Source organism: Lonchura striata, chromosome 14, assembly GCF_046129695.1.
Source record: "Lonchura striata isolate bLonStr1 chromosome 14, bLonStr1.mat, whole genome shotgun sequence".
NCBI classification, from domain to species: Eukaryota; Metazoa; Chordata; class Aves; order Passeriformes; family Estrildidae; genus Lonchura; species Lonchura striata.
Genome location: NC_134616.1, coordinates 2,637,390 through 2,658,777, shown reverse-complemented (window position 1 = coordinate 2,658,777; position 21,388 = coordinate 2,637,390). Strand labels below are relative to the sequence as shown.

Sequence of the window (21,388 nt, the reverse complement as noted above, 5' to 3'; positions counted from 1 at the left end):
GCTGGAAAGCAATAAAGCTTTAGAGGAGCTCATAAGTGATCCTTAATATTAATGGAGTCCGGAATTGCAGCCTTCGTTTGGGTGTAGCTTTGCTTCAAGGTCTCTCAGGTGCAGGCGAGGATTTTCCTCTGAGAGTTTCGGGCATTTTAGACTGGAAGGAGCCTTAAATCTGGTGGAATGACACAGCTGGCAGGCAAAGTTAGGGAAAAATTAGAAGCATCAGCATAATTGAGCTCACTTATTTGCTGCTCTGCCTGATAAACCAGGTATTAGCTTCTTAGGAATGCAGCACAACAAAGGAAACGTCTAAAGAATCCTCAGCTTAAAATTAAAAATAAATTGAGAACTCAAGTACCCTTTATTCCTGAAGACCCTACAGAAAAGCTTTAAGTCACTGGAAAGAGAATCTAATATTTATCCATATTTTGAACAGTTTCCTAAAACTTTTCTTTTTTTCTATTTGCCTCTCTTTCTTCCCAAGTATCACAAAGTTTTCAGTGGGGATAGTTTCCTAGTTAAGTTTTAGTTGGTCAAGGAATTAATCGCTAAAGTAACACTTACTTCAGGAGTGTTTATTTTATTATTCATAGTATATTTTTAACTTGATAATATGTTTAACTAAATATATTGCTCAGGAACAAATCCTCAGCATGACTAAATCTGGTACATTTCTTCCTCCAGCTGAATTTTTTTCTGGGAACTTTGTTTTGTTGCAACTGTAATGATAACATGCATACAAAAGCTTCTCATTCAGAGCAGTCATCATATCTTTGAAAATTTCAGGATATGTTGTATATTTTATTGTATTTCATTCCCTTTACCAACACAAATTTGTATGGTATCTATATCACTGTGGATTATTTTAGAAATGTATTTAGGCGTGTTGAGTTAAATTACGTATCAGAAAAGCCTCTTGCCAGTTTGTTCACCTGTTTGAACTCCCAGAACTCTGAGCAGGGGGCAGTGCTGTTTTCAGCATTTCTCTGGGCCTGATCTAAGTGATTTTTTTCAATGGAGTTCTGGTGCAGTTCCCGTGAGTCAAAAAGGTTCTGCCTTTGTCTGCTGAAACACACTTAGTCGTGCAGTAATGCTAACAAAGAAAGCAAGCTCGTGGCTCTCAAAGCCCTTCTGTGGCAGTGAAAACCTAGAAAGTGGCATGGGAAGCAATTCTCTTCTGCAGAAGTTGGCTGGGGGAAAGAGCATTTCCTTTTATCTGTGCTGTAAAGGTCTGTGACAGGGATTCCTATCTGGGAAGGCAGAATAGAACTGTGGGGTTTTTTTAATGCTCACTAGCTGATACCAGCTTATCTTCATAGAGCTGCACCTAACATTGTTATGATATAGTGAATAGATTAAAAAAGAGATTATTGTTACCGTTTGTACTGATTTTGTTAATGTTGAGCTATCCTTCTTTCAGGGATATTTTTCTGCATTAAAGTGAGCACCTTGCTTTGAGGAGGGTAACTAATCACCACAATGGCCATGTACACTAATTTGGAATCAACATTCACCTTTAAACACATTAATTAATATTTTTTTTAAAAATAATTTATGTAATTTAATTAATGCATTATTTACATAAGTTGGGCCATTAGAGGAAATAATTTGTGTTGTGTTCAGCTGTGACTAAATGAAAATTGTATTTCTTGGTAAGTAAAAACAAGTAAAGAATTTCTTAAAACAGATCTTTTAAAAGTCACTCTCACTCCTACCCTGGCTCTGTATGTATAGTCTGGGTAGTTTTATCTCCTGTGGGGCTCTGGAAGGTGTCTCAGGACGGGCTACTTGAGAGTTGTCTCTGTTAGCCAGCAAAAAAAAAAAAAAAAAAAATAGAAATAGAAATAATCCTGAGAGCACAGTGTCTCCAGCTGTTGTCCCACCACCCTTCAGCCTCAGACACCAACAGATCCCTGTGGCTCTGGATGATTTTGTGTCAGGCACTCTGAATTTGCAGCAAACTGTAGGACAAGTCAGTTCAGTTAACAAGGGAGATTTGCTAATTGAAAAGGGAAAATATGATGCCTGAAATGAGGGGAAAATATCATCATTTATCACTTTTACCATGGTGCAGCTATTTTACAAGCCAAAAGTTCTGAAGGAGCCTAAAAAAGGTTCTGTTCACTGTGAAGTGTCTCTCCAGTTTGTATTGGGGACTGATAGGCTGCACATCTCAACTACTGTTAGATTTCTCCATGCAAGACTTTCTACTCAGATACTTGAAATAATATTGTGTTACAGCTAAAAATATATGTTTTCTTTGGAAGATCTAAATTTTGTGTCTGTCTGAATGGTATTGATTTAAATCTTTAAAGAAAGGAAATTATGTCTTTGCTTTACAGCTAAATTTGTCTAAGTGATCTATAAAATGACAGAAAGTCATTATAGCAGTTGTATTCAAAAGCATGTAAGCAAAGATAGAAAGGTTTTTCTACTAAAAACCCCCAAAATATCTCTTTAGTGGTCATGTGGGCAAATGAATACAGCAGTACCACAGCTGAAATTTTTATGGGGAAGCAATTGGAGACTCCTGAAGCAGCTGAGGACACTTTGAATCATAAACTTCAGGAAACTGAAGAGGGAAAATATGTTCCTAATGTAATGTCCCCTAAGAGAGAGGTCAAATTTTGCTGTATTTATATGTGAGAGAGGGCAAGGGGCAGAGACATGATGCCACTCTGAAGTTACCAGGAGGAGTTAATCACTACCAGTGACAATAGACCCTCAGAGTAGCTTTTTTGGGGGATGTAGTAGAGATAATTCTTTTAAAGGAGTTTTACCAAGTGATAAATTGTGAAGGGGCTTATTCATAATAGGGTTTTTCAAACTAGGATATCTGGAGTGTTATAAAAATAAAACTGACTTTCCACATCATCAGATTTCCATTGTTTTGGCAGTCGTGGGCCTTGCAAAAATTTTCTTTGGTGCAGAAACATAGAGCATCTTTAAAGTTTATTTGTCTGCAAGCTTTGTAAAAGCTCAGTTATTTTTGACATTCACCTCAGTGGGAGCAAACTGTGTGAAGTTCCACACTGACACAAATCTTCTAATTCTCTTTGCATTTGCATGGGAATGATGAGAAGAAGGGAGAGGAGTTTGCTTCAGTCTCATTTTCATGTAACACAATTTCAAAATCTGAAATCTTTGCTGGTGCACTTTAAAATAACATTCAGACATTTCAAATGCCTGTCTAGGTATCAGCGTGTCTAGTCAAAACATGCAGAATTAGAGAGCACAGTGTTATCTGTGGCAGCTTGACTCAAAGAAGGTAAAGCTGCAAAGACTCATGAGAACTCGCTGTGCATTCTCCTTCTTCTTGTCCCTTTTTTTACTGAATTCTGCTCCAGATGTGCCTTTTGTTTGGAAACAATAGAATGCATACTGCAGGGACAGGGGAAATCTTGGCAAATTTACACCTGGTCACTCACATCCTCCTGTCTTTTGGGTTGCCATCTCTAAAGCCAGAATAAGATTTTTATGACTTGAGGAACTTCAGTGCCCGTTTGTAGGAATATAAAAAGGTAAAAGATTTTAGAAAGTACCAAAAGGACCCAGAAAGTAGACATAAAGCTGAGAAGGGCTGGAAAATTTCAAAACCGTCTCATGAGGAGCTAAGAAAGTAAGAACCAAATAAATACATTTATATTTATCATAAAGAACAAGAAAGAAAAAGAACTTATTGATAGTTTGAGATGTAAAAAGTCCTGGATATGTACTGTACAAAGACAGACAGTTTCAATCTTATATAATGAATTATTGTGTATTGTTTAAAGTTCATAGAAGTCCTTTTGTTAATGTTAAACCCACGTGAGTAGTTTTCTTTTTAGAGTATAAGAACTTTACACCTTTTCTTTTACACTATTAGTTCAAAAATATATAGAAAAAAGCTTTACATAAGCTACCATCTTGTATTTAATCTAAATTTACATAGATGTATGTTTCTCTGTACCTCTTTTTACTTGGATAATACAAACAAATAATAAATCCTAAGTCTACCACCAGACAAAGTCCCATCCCATTTGCTTGTGAACCACAAACCAATCCAACAGCCACTGAGCTGGAAGGTGCAGTGTGCTCTGCAGCTGGGATTTTCTGCCTTTTGGGGGTTCTCCCTGCACCCCACGGGCTCTGCTCTGTCAGGGAGTTCAGCTGCCCTGCCTGGACTCTGCACCATGCTGGGGGAGCTGCTGAGGCAGGGGGAGCAGGCAGGGAGAGGGATTGTGTGGATTTTTGTCATGTTGGCTGTGAAAAATGCCAATCACTTGGTTTTTAAAATTTTAAAAGTTTAATAATAATAAAACTAATATAAATGGTTATAAAATAATAATACAATTAGAGTAATAAAGTTTAGAGTTTGGAGAATTACAAGACAATAAAAAGCAATTACAGATGTCCAGATGCTCTGGGACACTAAGTCATGAAAAGCATGACTTGAACAAAGGAATAACCTTAAACCAACACACTTGTTGCATATTCATACATCCTTTATGGTTATGCATACATTCTATGCTAAACAAGAAACTCTGTTGTATGTCAACTGTTTCCTTTAATCCCCTGGCATCTTCCAATCTGAGCAAGGCATGAAGAAATTCCCTTCTTATAATAAGAAAACCATAAATTCCTCTCCTTTGAAAGATTTAGGTGTTCCTCAAAGTGAGTATCTCATCCCTAAAAAAAAAACAAAAAACAAAACTTCCCCCACATACATAGTCTCTATTTTAACATTATGGTGTAACCTAAAACTACATTTAACACACTATGTAAGAGAATTAATACAGCATAACTTTCTAATGTTACACATATAATATTCATTGTAACATTTGCAAAAAGTAAATCATAAATATGCATTTTTGACTTTGGCTGATGAAAATCTTCATTAATGGTGTTCAGCTGGTGGGATTCTCTCATCTGTGAACTTACCCACACTTATGAACAGGAATTTTGGGTGTCACAGTGATCTCTGCTGGTTTGTTAGGAGCTGATGGAGACAGACATTACACCCCTCACAGAAACCCAAATGGGAAGTAGCCCTCATTTCAAATATATTGCATTTTGGGCCCCCACTGCCTCCATTCTTTGATTCTATCACTGCCTGCTTAGACCTGCTTGGAGTTAGGTGATATTTGGGTTTCTGATTTTAAATGTGGTGAAATGTCATTACACTATGAGAACAGTGTGCTCAGGATGTAAGTGGAAGGAATATTGAAAAGAGCAGCTCTGAAACTCACCTGTTCTGTCAGTCTTTAGCTGCAGGGTTTTTTGTTTTTTTTGTGTAATAACAGTGAGTTTAATTTAGACTCCTGTAATCATCAGTAGGCAGGGCTGATGCTCTGAGGTGTAAAATAGACATAGTACTGGTGTTCTGTATTGACAGATGCAGAGTAAATTACACTCAAAGAACATTTTCACTAAAATTTTAACTAAATAGCTGTTGGTATAAGCCCTTCCTAAAAGCCATTTCAAAATGGATTATTATGATTCTAAGTATTCTCGTTATTTTGCCTTAATTTTCTGACTGGTAATTTTGCTTGTGGTTCTGATCTGCTGCCATGTACGCACATTTCACCAAAAAAAAAAAAAAAATTGAACTTGGAGAAGAGATTTCTAATTGAAATACGAGTCAAACTCTGCGAGTAAGAAGTTAGCAAGCAATTATTTAAATGTGCATCACTACTGAAGTAAAGCTGGTCAAGAAAATGCTTTTCCTCTATGTAACACTTGTAGAAAATCTTCAGTGATTTCTTTTAATACTTTTCACTAGAAAAGCATAGAGGAAGGTATTTGGAAAGTGTCCCCTTTCCCTCATAGTAGAAGGCAAAAAGAGAGTATGCAAAGGAGTGAAAAAGAAATTTGTGTTTTGTGTGAGGAAATAACGAAAGATTTTGAACATGACAATAAAGCAAATGAATTCAGAGCAAACCAAGGCAATTTTTTTCTTTTTTTTTTCCCCAGAAAGAGCTCATTGACTGAGTTTATTCTGAAGTTGGTAAATGAGGTTGCAGCATTAATAACTGAGTGATTTTTGTGCAAGCCAGAATGACACACAGCTCCCTCTCCAATAGCCACTTGCCTTGGGGTGGAAGCAATGTGATTTTTCAAACATTAAGTGCGTTTCAAATTATTTTTTCAGTGGGATAACTGAAACGTTTACTCTTTTCTCCTTGTGACCCAACTGTGCTATTTCAAATGTCTTACTTAACTATGAACCATTGCTAACAGTGAAATCTGACTTAACTCTGGTTTAATTTTCACACTTGTTTATTTTCCTGTTTTCTCCCAGAAGGTATGGCACTCAATAATCTGCAGTTGATAGCAATTTCCTGACCAGTGAGTGGCTGGTGTCTTGGGGACTGTGGTATTGACAGTGCTTTCTTTTCTGTCAAATAATTGATCAGAATGGCTTAATTTCTGTGAATCTTTAGGACTAAATCTTGATGATAGATGTAGATTAAAGATACAAAATAAGTCGTCAAATACAAAATATTTTATGCTTTTTGGAACAATGCTTTTGCATGGAGTCCACAAAACCCCTGTAGAACCTGTTCTAGGTAGTGCAGCAGCCTTGTGACAGCTCCAATCTTGCAACAGCACTTTGGGTTTGAGTGGATAAAGGGGAAAAAACGGAGTAAGAAACTTAGAATCATATCCATAGAAGCTATTTCTGTGGCTCCTTCTGCTGCAGCATTTGTGCTCTGTGTGTAGGGATGCTGTGCTGGGAGCACAGCCACCCCAGGAATAGTTGGTTACTTCGAACATCTCAGAGCTCACGGTGCTTGAGATCTGGTAGTGATTTCTTAAAAAATATGGATATTGATCCAGTACTGATATCCAACTGTGACGGACAAAACCTCTCCAACAGCTTAAAGTTAGAAAGGCTTATCTCTAACTAAAATCTTAGCTCCTCTAAAATCTCTAAATTCCTTAAAATTTCAGTAGGAATTTGGACGCGAGCGCGACAATTTATGGTGCAAATGCTGCAGGAAAGGGCTTTTCTCATGCTGTTTCTCTGTTTGCCAGCTCTGAAGGCCATCGCAGCTGATGTTATGTACTGAAGTCGTACGTGTACTCAATGATGTTAAGCCAGCAAACATGGGAACAAGGAAACAGCACGAGAAAGCCCCTTTGTCCTGTCTCTGGTTGCCGAAGACATTTATCGACTCATCTCCAGAGGGGTTTCGAAGTGACCATGAACTGTTCAAGCTGCCCTACTGAAAGGTATCAAGGGCAAGGATTTTTTTTTTTTTAAAAGGAAAAGACAAAGAAATTTTAGTACGTTGTGCTATAGTGTTCTATAACGTAGTTTTGCTAAGAAAACAAAGTAATGTGACCCATCCTTCTTCACAGTTGGTGATTATGGTAAATTTAATTTGCTTGTAATCATCTTCTTGTCCCAGATTTTTTTTCCTCTCCTTATTTATTTTAGTTGAAACAATTAGGAATTTTGTTTCTATAAATATATTAAAAGGGAGCAATAAATTTTATTCATATGTTAAAAAGAGAATGTAAAGTTCTTTATACTCCCTGCATTTAAAAGAAAAACAACTGAGTTGTTGTCACTTATAGCACCATTATACATGTTAAGAGTTAAGTGTTATTTATATGTATCCATAATATTTTTAATGATGATATTGCTGCTACAGATCATAAATAGAAATGATCAAGTCACTGCTTTCTCATTTTTTAGGCACAATAGTAATAGTGAAAATCTAGTACTTCCCGCTTTCTTATCCACAACATTTTGTAATAAATGGTCACCTTCTAAATAACTGGAAAGCACTCACATAACTTTTAAAAAGAAAATTTAATTTTCATTTTGCTTGCTCAAGTCTAGATAACGTCTATTTAACAGGTGCCAAACATTTAACCTTTTCAAGTGTTTTTATTTAAAAAGAAAAAGTCACAAATCCAGTGGCTTGGTTTTCAGTGTAATAAAATAGGAAATAGTAGACAGAATTTTTTCACTGTTAGCCAGCACATGGGGGTAAATGGCCTAGTGTTGTTTCTTTTTCTTCCCCAATTATTCTTCTCTAATGTTTTTGGGGGTGGTTTTTTTGTTTTTCTTTGGTTTTTTTTTTTTTTTTGGTTGGTTGGCTTTTTAGTTTGTTGCAATTTTTTTTTTTTTTTACTAAAGTTTTTTATCATTTGTTATTCAACACGGCTCATTTACAAAATAAAGCTTGAGTATCATAGCTTTGAAGGTTGGTTGCAAGTTCGTGTATATTGCCTCACATTTTAGAGAGTAATGCTTAATATGTATCATCTATAATATTAGAATTTCATATGCAATGCAAAGTCTCTTAGGAAGCAAAGGAGTATAAAGAACCCTGTTTTCTGCACTTATATGAAGACATGTAATATTAGTTTGCTAGAATAAAATGAAAGACACTGCTTTTAACTGGGATGTATACAGTATATAGAACTTTCTTTTAAAGAAAAAAGTTATTAATGATTCATGAATTAGACTACAACATGGAATCCTTACACATTACTGTATGTTTGATGTAAAGGTATTTATAGGCTTGTACTTAATAATCACGTTGCCTCAGTTCTTGGACTGCAGAATGTCTACCATGACCGTTGCCTATAGTTTGCTCCACATTTGCTATCTGGCTCTTTTAAAAAAAACCAATGTGTATTTGGCTATTTGATCTGTAAAATAAATTCTATTAATAATGAAGTACGTATTGTAATTCAGCATATTGTATCGCATAATTATAGCTATGACTGTTACAGAGAGCTTTTCATTCCCCACAGTGGGATTGTTTTGTTGGGAAGGAGTTCATGTACCTGCCAGACAGTTTTGCTCTTCCTATTTTTAGCAGCCTTGCAGCATTTATGCTTCAAACTAAAATCCCCCAACACTCCCAGTGGTCAGACATGCAGAGACATTTATGGACTCGGTGCCACAGCTCAGCCAGTTTAAAATTCATTCTGGGAGCTCTCCCAGAAGTGCTGTCTGGGGTCCCACACGCTGCTGCAGTTGCTTGTGGAGGTGTTTCCTAGGTGGGTGATGGGAAAATTCAGCCCTTGGGCCCCATTCAGACTGCTTTGTCAGGCAGACAGGATGATTGCACAGGCTTTGAGTTTCTCTTTTTACCCTGAGTCTTTGGATTTCTCTCCTTATGAGAATTAGGTTGGATTTCCCTTTTAAGAAAATCCCTATACGTAAACTTAATACTTGATTAAGAGAAGCACCAAATAATTTCAATGCTTACATTCAAACTTTTTTTTTTTTAAATAATGAAATTTAGCCATCTCAAGTGAACATGTAGTTGCCCTCAGTTTTTTTCCTCTGGTGGTGACAAGGCATAGATAGGCTGTAGCAGGTTATTTTGATTTTAGGACTGCATACCCTCTAGAAGTGCCTACTTTCTTACACTGATCATGAAGAGAACCTTTGATAAGTCCCTTTCTTGCACCTACTTAAATGGCACCAGTTAAGTGCTTTCAGAGAATACACTTAGTTTTGAGTTCCTTTGCTTTTAATTTAGCTGAAGCTCTAACTTTTTTCCTAGTATTACACTGGTCCTATCATTCCAGTCTACCAATAAATAATTCTGAAAGCATCTAGGATGATCTTAAAATGTCTAAAAGTTACATAAATGAAATAAAAGGTGCATCACATTACTGGTCCCAGTCAGTAACCTCCCTCCTCTGGTTCTCTCATGAGTCAGCCCAGCCAAACATGAGAACCTTCCAAATGCCCTTAGGGAAAGCCAGAACCTCTTAAGTGGCCCCATTTCATGTGTTTTGTCTGTTTCAATTTTTGTTTTCTTACATCTAAATATCACTTTTTAAAAAGTTGTTTTTTCATAGGCTGGAATCATAGTTCATTTCTTCCTGATGGTTGAATGGGTACATGAAAAGCCTAATGGTTATTGACCAAATATATGTGTGTGCTAGATATCAATTTCTACACTTTTCTGTGATGAAGGCAAGTAAAAAAATTCTATTATTTTTGATTTAAATAGTATTAGCATCTTGAGTCAAAGCTAGATATATGTGTTTCAAAACCAACTCTGTTTCTCAAATGTTTTCACCTACAGAAACATTTTTTTCTGACTGCTAGAAGTCAGAGTGAATTATGAGCAAAAATCATTGAGTTGACCAAATGTTACTTTTGAACTTTGACAGCTCATGATATTTTCTTTGGAATATCAATATATTTATCATAATTCAGACTGCAATTAATACAGTCACCTCAGTATAAACTTCTCAAGGAATTCCCTTTTTTCTCTGGTGCTCATTGCCTCGTCTCCGGAGCCCCAGAGCTTTGGGTCGGTTCCAGAGCAAGGTGGGGCTGAACAAAGAGAAAACTTCTTTATTTATTGCCACTTTTAGTTGTAAGTGAGCCCGTGGCTGCTTGCAGCCCTCCAGCACAGCAGCTGGGGCTGGCTCTCAGAGGAGCTGGCTGCAGCCAGTGCTGTGTTGCCAAATATTCTGGAATTCTTATGGATTTGTGTGTCTACCAAAGCTCCCTCCCACCCGACCTCAAACACTCCTGAGAGCAAGCGAGGCACTGCAGGAACTTGGGGGGATTTAAATCCTTCTGAGTTCAGTTCTGAAGGGCAGTGGGGGGCTGTCAGGAGCAAAACTGGTTTGTGATGTAAATAGAATTATATTTTTAACATAAACGGTAATGCTGCAGGGTTTTTTTTTGTTACACTTCTCCGGTGATTTCCCATTTTGCCATAAAACATATATTTATGGTGTATCCTGGTCTTACATATTATTTGTAAAATCTTTTTAACAAATGATTTGAATATATATTTTTGCTTTCATATTGAATTACTGAGCACTGTTCCTTTTATGTCTTATTTATCTATTTCTAAAATAAATTTGGTTTGACAATTACATTTGTTATATATATTATATTGTGTACCTTCTGGAGAAGCACTGTTTTTAAATACACCTCTGGTTTGTTTGCTTATTGCATGCCCACCACCAAGCCTCTGGTGACTGGTATTTTTCACAGGTTAGGAGCTATGATTATTAAATAACTTAACCACATGTAAGCTTTACAAGAAGAGATATATATTAAGGAATTTGCCTCTTTGAAAACCTCAAACTCTTTAGCAGCACATTTCTTTTGTCTACAATGTTTTCAAGGAAATCTAAGCAGGAATTCCGAGAGTTTTCCAATTATGTTTCCCTGAACATGAGGGTGTTTGTCTCTGTATTTTGTTTGCCTGTGCACAGGGGTGTCTATACACATTTATCACACTTTTAATTAACAAAGATTCTAGGCAGTAAATATTGCACAGGCTGAAACTGCAGAGATGTGCCCATCCCAATATCTCTTGCTGTGAAAGATAGGCAGGCACTAAGGATTTCAATCTGCCACATTATTTGATTTTTGGGAAGATTTGTCTTCCCTTCTGAGAATGTTCTGGGTTCTCAATATGTGAGAAAATGACTCTTGGTGATTTGGAGGTTAGGATACAAATATGAAAAGTGCAGCTTTGAGTCTTAGTGCTGTGATTCTTTCACTAGGATATTTTACTCATTCCTATACTGTCTCTCAGTATTCTAAAATACATTTTTTTCTACAAAATAGACTCATATTCTTAAATTTTACCACTGAAAGTGTTGCAAAATGACACATTTGTATTTTCTTCCAATTGTGAACTTCTGCTTATTTCATAGACACATGTAAATCAAATTCAGTTATTTATATGCATAGAGATGGATATTAAGTGTGATATCAGGAAATTTTCAGGGGCATTATTGACTTTTTACAATCTTTTAAATAGGCTTTATTCATGTTCTCATCTCCAAGGAAGGTGTTCATTCAAGGGGAAATCACTTATATCCAATAAAAGCTGAATGATGATATCAGAGGTACGAGGTTTGATTTCTCATCACTGAATTCCAGCTGAGAATCATGAGCTGAATTTTAGTCTGTTGTTCTCAGCAGTTTCCATCCTTTCCTGAGAGGTGTTCCATGGCTTTGGATGGATGAGGTGCCCTCTGTTCCTGTTCTCTGTTTCCTCCTGGGCTGTGATATGAAACTCTCTAATCATAGGTTTTCCCACACAAAAATACTTTTCCTAGGTCTGGATCCAAACCATCCATGTGCTGCTGGTTTTTCTCTCCCTCTAAGAAACCAACTTTGGACAAATTCTGGTCTTTTCCAGACACTTGGGCATGTGTGATTCAGACAAGCAAATGAACTTCAAACGGGTGACTGGAATTTGGAAACTTCTTCCCTTGGAATGTTTAGGGCATCTGAGAAATTGGAAATTACTCAGAATTTTGTGATTTTCTGACAGCCAGACTTGGCCAGTGTGTGCACAGCCGAGGTCATGAGCACGTGCAGGAGTTAGGATGGGAAGGGATGAGGGGAAAGGGAGATCCTTTCAGTCTGTAATTATTATTGTGGTGAGAAACTGAATCCAAATCCTAAGTGCCACATCAGAGATCTTTGCAGATGCAGTTTTAAGTCACATATTTTATTAATTTCATTAGTGTTGACTTATTATGGATAAAAGCAGCAGAATTCTGCTGCTAACTCTGAAGGTATCTGAACATGTGGTTGTGTGTTCACGTCTGGGCTGAAAAGTGATTCAGATCAGGGATTTATTGGGATTGGAAGGTAAGGTATCTTTATTGTATTGTTAACTGTTTTTTGTAGATTGCTAAAAATTGCTTCCCTCCCTTTGAAAAAGAAAGTGTTTGGAGCTGGAAGGTAAGAAAAGTAACTCAGACTTGGAAAAATACATGGTACATTTTTATTTGCTATTTAACTAGAAGAAACTACTTTAATTCATAAAGATGGTATAAAAGATTGATTTTTTTTTTCTTAAATTTAAACTTACCTGGTGTAAAATTACAGTTTTTGTATAACAATCAACTGCATTCCAGCTTTGTTGCATTTTATTTCTTGAAATACACTAAAATAAATTTAAAAGCAAGTGTTTTGCTTGCTAGTACCCAGTTATTATAACTACCTAAGAACATAGGTGCAGATATTTTAATTATGCACTATGAAAGCCTAAGTATTTTCTAGCTTCTGTCTTCTCTTTTCCAAAGTCTCTCTTTCTTTGGAGGTGTTGAACATGAAACTGTCTGTAGCCAACACACCAAGGAATCAAACTGAAGGTGGAAAAGGGCTTTTCTGTTTAAATAAGTCTATTTGTAAACAAAACTTCAAGAGGGGAGGAAAACATTGGATTATGTTCTCAAGCCTAGCAGAAGGGAAGCAACAACTTCTGCAGCCTGCTGGGATTTTGATTGCTATTGATTTCAAAGTTAGAAGCCCAAACAACTGCAATTGTACCAGAAGTGATTCTCCCAACTCCCGTTGAACTCAGAACTCAGCGAGAGCTCTGGCTAAGAGCTGCTGCCACTTGGAAAGGTGTGGGAGATATTGTTATTATTATTATTATTGTTGTTGTTCTTAGCAGCAGTGATCAGCACTGCTGCATTCACTGCTCACAGCCCCTGCTGAGTCACCTTGATCCGCAATATTTTCTGCACCTGAGTGGGAACAAGGGATTTACCAGAAATCCTGTCAGAAAATCTTGGTTTTTCCTCCTTCAGATAGCAGTGACTCTGTGTAAGTGACTCCATCTAAATACAGATCTCTAATATTTTTAAGAAGTGTCTCATGAGGCACACTGAATGCTTACCTTTTTAATTCTTATTTTACACATTGTAGAAGGTTATACACCTATAAAGATATATACACAAACAAAAAAAAAAAAATATTTCCTAAAACTTTTCGTGTTTTCTTTATAAGCCAGGGTTCAAAGCCATTTCCTGCTGTTTAGAAGCATGAGGTTGAATGGATTTTTCAGCAGCCTGAAGTAGATTTTTAATCTAGCAAAATGACATTGTGACTAATTTAAAAAACATGGATAAACAGATTGGTGTTTGCTTACACATGGGGGAATCATCAAACCTACTGATTTTGCAAACAGGAGGCTGGAGGATTTAATGAATGTTATTTTAAAAACTCATATGGACAAAGCTGTAAATCAGTCCCTGCTAAATTATCTTCCCTGTTTAATTCCCATTCTTCATCACATTTATTGTAAGACCAGTTCTATGCATTATCACTTTGGCCAGATTTTAACCCAAGTTACTTCATGTCCTGTCCATCAAATACTGTCTTTGTTCTTCCATGCTGGAAAATAATATATATATGGTCTAACACTGTGAGATTCTTGTTCTCTTGTCTTTAATGAGTGGTGAAAGATTTTCTTACTGCTCTGTTTTCCTATTTTTATATTAATATATTGAAACTATGGTGGGGGGGTTATTTCAGATCAGTTTCCTCTGGGTCTTGTTCAGTTGACTTCTAATACTTTCCTCAAGAAAATATTAAAATAGGATCTATAGAGTCCTCAATGGGATTGTCAAAAATTTGGAGGTTTTTGAGTGGAAATCAGAATCTTAAATGTCTTTACGAATTCACTACCCACCTGTATAAATCTCCAATGGATTCAAATCACTTATAACTGTAAATAGTTTATCTATTTGTCTGTATTTTTGGGGTGAAGCCCCAAGTGCACTGCTTGCTGCTCACTTGGACGGCTCATCAACGTTTGTTTTCATCTTTATTTTATAGATATATTGGGAGTTTTTATTTTAATTTCCTCCTGCTGTAGTGAAAGCCCCGAGAAGCTGACACAATCTTGATTGTTTCACTCACAATGAGCACATCAAACCTCTTCAGAAACTTATCTCGAACATTGGATATTAAAAGCAGACAGAAATAATTCTGTCAGCAACAATTAGACCAGGAAAACGTAATTGGAGGCAAAAAAGGCTTTTGGTGCTTCCTGTATACAAGATATACAATTATCAGCTTTCAGCTCCCAAGCATGATTTATTAGTTACAGTAGTTTGGCTTTGAAGCACTGAGCAGCCTGGGCTCACTTGTGTGGGGGCTCCAACATCTGTCCTGGCAATCCTCTTCCAGGCTGCCTTGGAGGAATTAGGAGATGGCAACACGAGTTCTGACATGGATATCAGACAGCCAGAGTTAGGAGAGAGGGTTTGGAAGGGGATATTCCATTATTTCATTGCCCCTTTTTAACTCAATAACTCCTCGAACTGTTTGTTTTTATTATTCCAGATGGGAGCAAGATGCATTTAAATGAATAAAGTGAAATAGAACAAATCAAATGCTTGGCTGCTGTTCAAGAGCTGCTAGGGCTGAGCTTTATTAAATTCACATGAGGATATGATAACTGTGGAATTTCACACAATGAACTGCACTAATCTTACTCATGAAGAACATAATTTTTCTTGGGATAGATGAGAGAATCTGAATTTTTGTAATGAAAAAAACAAAGCCTCTTTGGAGTTTTATTTTCTGAGGGCATTCACTGCTTGAGTGAAATCTGTCCATGTCCCACAAACAGAATCTTCATGCACAATCCATTTTTTACACATCAAAAGTTCCAAGGGTTTGTTCTTCCTCCATGGCAATGTGGAGAATACTTCAAAGTAAGCTACTGTGTTCTGTGTTAGAACTATTCCCTGTGTCATCTACAGCCCCTTTAGGAATAAGCATATCTATGTTTTAAAAGAGGGCAAAAGCATGAAAGTTTAAAATTATATTAGATACATTTAATTTATATTTAAATAGGAAAAATTTAAAGCAGAGCAAACCAAATATTTTTAATGATTATTTGCAAGATATAATTCACATTGATGCATTTTCTTTTCTTGTGACTTCAGATCATTTTTATGCCTCTGCAGTAGAATGGCTCTCTATAAGTTAATGTTTTTCACACATTTCCTGTTATTTAATGAAATGATCTATTTTTCCTTTTTTTTTTTTTGAAACTCCAAAATTGCTGTTGAAAATTTCTGATGATATAATATTACATTTCCCCCCTCAGAACTACAAAAGTAAAATTCCTGACAATACTCTCACATGACACATTTTGTTACATTTTCTATTTAAATGCAGTGTAGAGCTGCATTCATAAACTATTTTCCTGTATCTAAAATGCTAAAAAGAAAATGAAAATGCTAAAACTCAGAGTTAAATGATGGAGGTCCCAAATCTATTGACAACCTTTTCTTTAACCAAAAAAAAAAAAAAAGAATTTGAAATAATATGGGAATTTTTTGTAGGCACTGATGAATTATTACCTTCCCAAAGTCATGTATAATTAGAGTGGATATCACTCTAACTATAAAATAAATAAATTAAAATTAAAATGAATAAAATTAAAAAGAGTAAAAGTCAATTGCTGGTTTGATGAGATCTCACGTGTTTGTGTAATATCCAAGTTATCAATTTTCTTTTGTGGGGCTGAATAACTCATTTAGTGTTGTCTCCTTTGAAAATGAGTGAGAGACACAATCTGTCTGCTTGATGAACTGCAGGAATTCATCACAGCCACAAATGTGGAGCTCACCTGAACGCTCCCTGCACCTTTTCCTGAAACCAGCAGAGCAAGGGTCTGCAGTGAATCCATGGGACACGTGGTCGTAATATTTTGAGAGGATATGTAAAAACAGATAGGTGGGAATGGAAAACGCCTTCCTTACCATGTAAACAACAAAGAAAATAAACCTGAATTTTGTCACCTTGCTGTTTGGTGTGTGGTTGAGGATGATTGGGGTTCTCTCAAGGAGAGGCAGGAGTGTGTTGGCTGTAGCCCATGGGGTTTATGGAGCCACATCCAGGTGCTGGTGAGATCTCACCAAAACAATGGCCAGAGCAGATCCCTCTCACATACCAACATTTTGTGAATATTTCAGGAGAAGTGCTGAGGTGATGCTTTCCTTGTAACTATCTTTGGCTTCCTTTTATTGTCTTTTGCACATTTAGAGCAGAAATGCTGAGAGAGGGGATGAGGGAAGGTGTGCCAGGCCTGGATATCTCCTGGCAGGGCAGGGCAGAGGGGACAAGCAGAGCACCAACAGCCCTGCCCTTCACTTGGGCTGATGGAATTCTGCATGTGGAAGACCCTCAGAGAGTGGCCAGGCACAGCAGACAGAGAACCTCTCTCCTTGTGAAACCAGCCCAAAGAAAACTCAGATTTAATCAGAACTGGTTTGCCTCTCCCTGTGTCAATCAAAGCTTTTCTATTGATAATCTGAGGAGAACAGGGTTGAGAACACAAAGTCTACTTTTGTATTATTAAGATGAAAAGATTCTGCTGAGGTTTGATAACACTGGAGATGCAGAGGCTGTTACAGGAACATAATGAATATCAAATATATCTGCAAAAAGGACTTTTTTATCAAGATCAAGTCCTGATGAAAAATGCCACTTAATCTTTATTTTACATCAGACAGGTTTAAAGACTGCAAGTCATGAATGTAGATCTGCATTTAATGGAAGTATTTAGTTTAGAATACTCTGTGCTGAAATATGAACCTTGAATTCAATTGCTTCTCATCTGATTTAAAAAAAAAAAATAGACTTATTAATTTCATATTCAAATTCAGAATGCTCTATTAACAAATTATAATTTACCAGTAGATGTCACAACCTTATTGGTAAATCTGTATAAATTGTCATTCCAAATGAATTCTGTTGCATTTGAACTCATTTCAGTGGAACTAATTTTGTTTGTTGTTTGTTTTAAAATTATTTCTGGAAAAGAAAGTGTCTGACTAGTCACTTTTAATTTATAAATCTCAGAAGTACTGGGTTCTGTGAGAGACAAAATCAGATTTGGTACAATGAAGCAAGAGTTGTCATTAAAAGTGTTAATTTTATATGCTGGATCAATGACTGGTCAGTTTTTTGTTTGGTTGGGTTTTTTTTTAGGTAGGATAGAATTATTATTCCGTTGTTAATTTTTTAATTGCTTTATGTTTAGGCTGTTGTTTATGAAGGAGAATGAGTAGCTGGAACAGGATGTTCCACTTCTGATCAAAAAAATGTTCTGTGATGGGAATTCTCAAGTGACTGTATCACAATCTTCCACAGGGGCTGTGGAAGATTGGCTTACACTGTTTGTGTTCCAGGACTTGTGTGTGGCTGTAAGCTTTGTATGGATTTTCTTTTCTGTAATTGTTTTTCCTTTAGCCATCCTGTGGCCTGAGATTGGAAGAAAAAGATAAAAGGTCAGAAAGGCTTAATAGCAATTTTGTTTTTTGAAAAGGAGAGACTGGTTGATCCAGCTTAAATCTTTACAGCTGGATCAACCAATAACTTGAATTACAGAAACAAATGACAACTTGAAAACTTCATGGGTCAGCTCCACAGCAGCTGTAACCAGGAGAGTGAGAGGGAAAGGTGAATCCATGGGACATATGGTCGTAATATTTTGAGAGGATGTGCAAAACAGATAGGTGGGAATGGAAAACACCTTCCTTACCATGTAAACAACAAAGAAAATAAACCTGAATTTTGTCACCTTGCTGTTTGGTGTGTGTTTGAGGATGATTGGGGTTCTCTCAAGGAGAGGCAGGAGTGTGTTGGCTGTAGCCCATGGGGTTTATGGAGCCACATCCAGGTGCTGGTGAGATCTCACCAAAACAATGGCCAGAGCAGATCCCTCTCACATACCAACATTTTGTGAATATTTCAGGAGAAGTCCTGAGGTGATGCTTTCCTTGTAACTATCTTTGGCTTCCTTTTATTGTCTTTTGCACATTTAGAGCAGAAATGCTGAGAGAGGGGATGAGGGAAGGTGTGCCAGGCCTGGATATCTCCTGGCAGGGCAGGGCAGAGAGGACAAGCAGAGCACCAACAGCCCTGCCCTTCACTTGGGCTGATGGAATTCTGCATGTGGAGACAGACACTCGGAGTGATTTCTTCCAAGTGATAATAGTTTCCGTTTTGAATGACTATAAAGGTAACAGAAATACAAATTTTTTTTATGAAAGAGGTTGGAATTCATTTCTTCTGTAGGAGGTGAAGACAGGGAGCCACACAGAGAGAATCACTGCTGTAGCTCACACAAGCTGCAGTGAGTCACTCGAACGCTCTTTCCTCTGGGTACTGTGGGAGGTAACTATGTGAACACTTGGCTTTCAGATAGCTGAGGCTGAGTAAGATGGATTCTGAAATCTAATACAAAAATAATTTTAAAAACCAGGGCTCACAAAGCTGAGAACATTTTGAAGCCATGACCTTCAGTCCTGTAGGCAGATTGCTCTCGGTTAGAAAGTTGAGGCAATTAAAAGATGGATAGCACTGAGAGGAGTTTTTAAAGTATTGTACTCAGATATTTTCACCTCCACTGACTCTACTGTTAGGGTGCTTGTTCCATGTATGTTGTTCAAAGTCGTTTGAAATATTACTAAATTTTACTGTGTAGAGAAATATTAAATCCTCTGATAAATTTCACCTTATCTCTCTAGACTAAATTGATATGCAATTGATATGCTGTGTTAAAATGATCATATTTTCTTGCCATTAATTTCTCCTTATAAAAGCCTTTTTTTATCTGTATTTTCACCAGTTTGACTCACCTGCTTTAATCTTTGCCATAAGCTGACAAAGACCCAAGTGCATTCATTCTGCTTGTTTATTTGGCATGCCAGTAATAACCAGTATAAACGCGGTGAGGAAAGGGGCTGTGGGGAGGTTCAGTGAGGAGGCACATGCCTCAGACAAACTGCAGGAGATCCTGCTTCATTCCAGCAGAAAGAAAACCATGAATCAGGAGAAAGTGAGAAATGTTGTCCTCAGGCAGTGGATGGTGTCAGCACTCACTTTTTTTGCAAAGTTCACCCTTGCCAACACCCAGGATTTTGTTTCCTGTGATGCATCCAACCTTTGTGTCATAGCTGAGATGGAGACAATGCAAAGCAGCACACTCCATTCCCAGAAGGCTTCAAAGTGTTTTTATTCTGGCATGCATGCTTTTTATATATTCTTCCAAAGCTCATAAATTTACACTTTACTCATTGGTCACCAGAGACAAACAAAGGCAGCTGCAGGTTTCTCTTATTTCTCCTTCTTTCCTTCTTGGTTTCTGTGTCAATGACCTTGGTGTTGCCCTGATTTTTAAAAGTGTTGCGTTTTCTGTTATAGTTATTTTGAAAGTCTTAAAGTTCTTTAAAAAGTTTTCCATGCCTTCTGATGATTACATATTTCTACTAGAGTTCTCAGGCACTGTCCATGTAAATAATGATTGTTTTACATTCTTCTTTGTGGGAGGAGAGCATTGATGAACTGTTGGTTTAACCAGTGTGGTTGGAGAGGTGGCAATTTCATCCTCCAATCCACTGTGACTTTTAGAACTCTATGTATTGCAAAGTCAGAAAGAAAAATGGCTCTTTTTCTCTTTTGAACTTACCAAGCTGCTGTGTACTCATTTTGTGTCAAATAGCGACGACCTTGGTAGGAAATTCTTTCAGGGGTGAACATGGATCGTCTTCTCCAACCCCTGTGGCTCACAGGAGTCACTGTGAAACCTCTCCCACCCCCGTGTGCTGTGCTGGCAGCGTGGCAGTGACACTGGGGTCTGTCAGGGACACCTGGGGCAGCACAGCCTCCCCAGCTAAAATTCACCTCATGGGCCAGCAGGCAGATCCGTGTCACCTGAGCTGTGTCCCTGCTCTCTGATCCATCACCTGCAGCAAAACATTTTGGGACAAGCAGTCCACAGAGAGCTTCTTGCAAAAAACACTGGATATTTTACCATAATACTGCTATTGCAAAGCCTAAATTGAATTAATGCTTTTAAAGACTTCCTGATCCTCTTGGATTAGGCCACTAGGGCTGCTTTTGGAAAAAACTAGACTAAGAGTGATAATTTGTCAAGATAACAATTCTGAGATGGGTTTTAAATGGAAAATATTGCATTCAGTTGCCAATTTCCCCTTCCCTGAAACTTTTGGAAGACTGAGCAGCACAGCTGCAACTTTATGCAGGAGTGTAGGAGCAGAAGTTGGAAGTAGGGTGATGGGAAGATGGGAAGTGGGCACTTTGAGGGGGAGGATTTCATCCAAATTACATCTAGAATCTCCTAAAATGTCACTGAAATATTTGAAGCAGAAGAAACTTGTTTCTTTGCATAACGTTTACTGAAGTCCAGGAATTTTGTCGTGTTTTGAGCAGTTTTTAATGTATTCTTCCTTCGGAAGGAGCACTGTGAGGGGAGAAGAGAGCCTTATCTTGTGAGAAAACTGAAATTAAACTGTAATAACTGTAATACAGTTCTGGTTTTTTTTTTTTTTTTTTTTTTTTTTTTTTTTTTTTTTTTTTCTCAATAGTCTATTGGTCTTTACTGTTCCTGGAGGCAGACATCCCAAATCTCATCAACTCTTATCCCCTGTGATATTAATTAATACATTTACTGTGATGTCCAAAACTATGTCACAGCCTAGCTAGAAACTTGAGCTACATTTTCAGCATAAGGACAGCTCCTGTCCTGTCAGGGTTTGTGTTTTAGGGTGGTGAGGCAAAGCTGCTCTTACTGTATGATATAAATTTCAGACTAGAGAGGTTTCAAACTTGAAT

The 21,388-nt window shown here is 37.2% G+C and overlaps 1 protein-coding gene across 6 annotated transcripts in view; it reads left to right on the top strand.

Moving 5' to 3' along the window:
• The window catches only part of PCDH11X (protocadherin 11 X-linked), a 434,383-nt gene that overhangs the window by 70,779 nt on the left and 342,216 nt on the right, over positions 1-21,388 (top strand). The window contains exon 5 of one of the 6 annotated variants that reach the window (XM_077786478.1): positions 7,015-11,837. The exons of the other annotated variants lie outside the window; for them this stretch is intronic. Within the exon in view, the coding sequence (XP_077642604.1) occupies positions 7,015-7,020 (6 nt within the window). The 3' untranslated portion in view covers positions 7,021-11,837. Of the gene's footprint in view, positions 1-7,014; positions 11,838-21,388 lie in introns of those variants that run through there. 6 annotated transcript variants of the gene reach the window in all.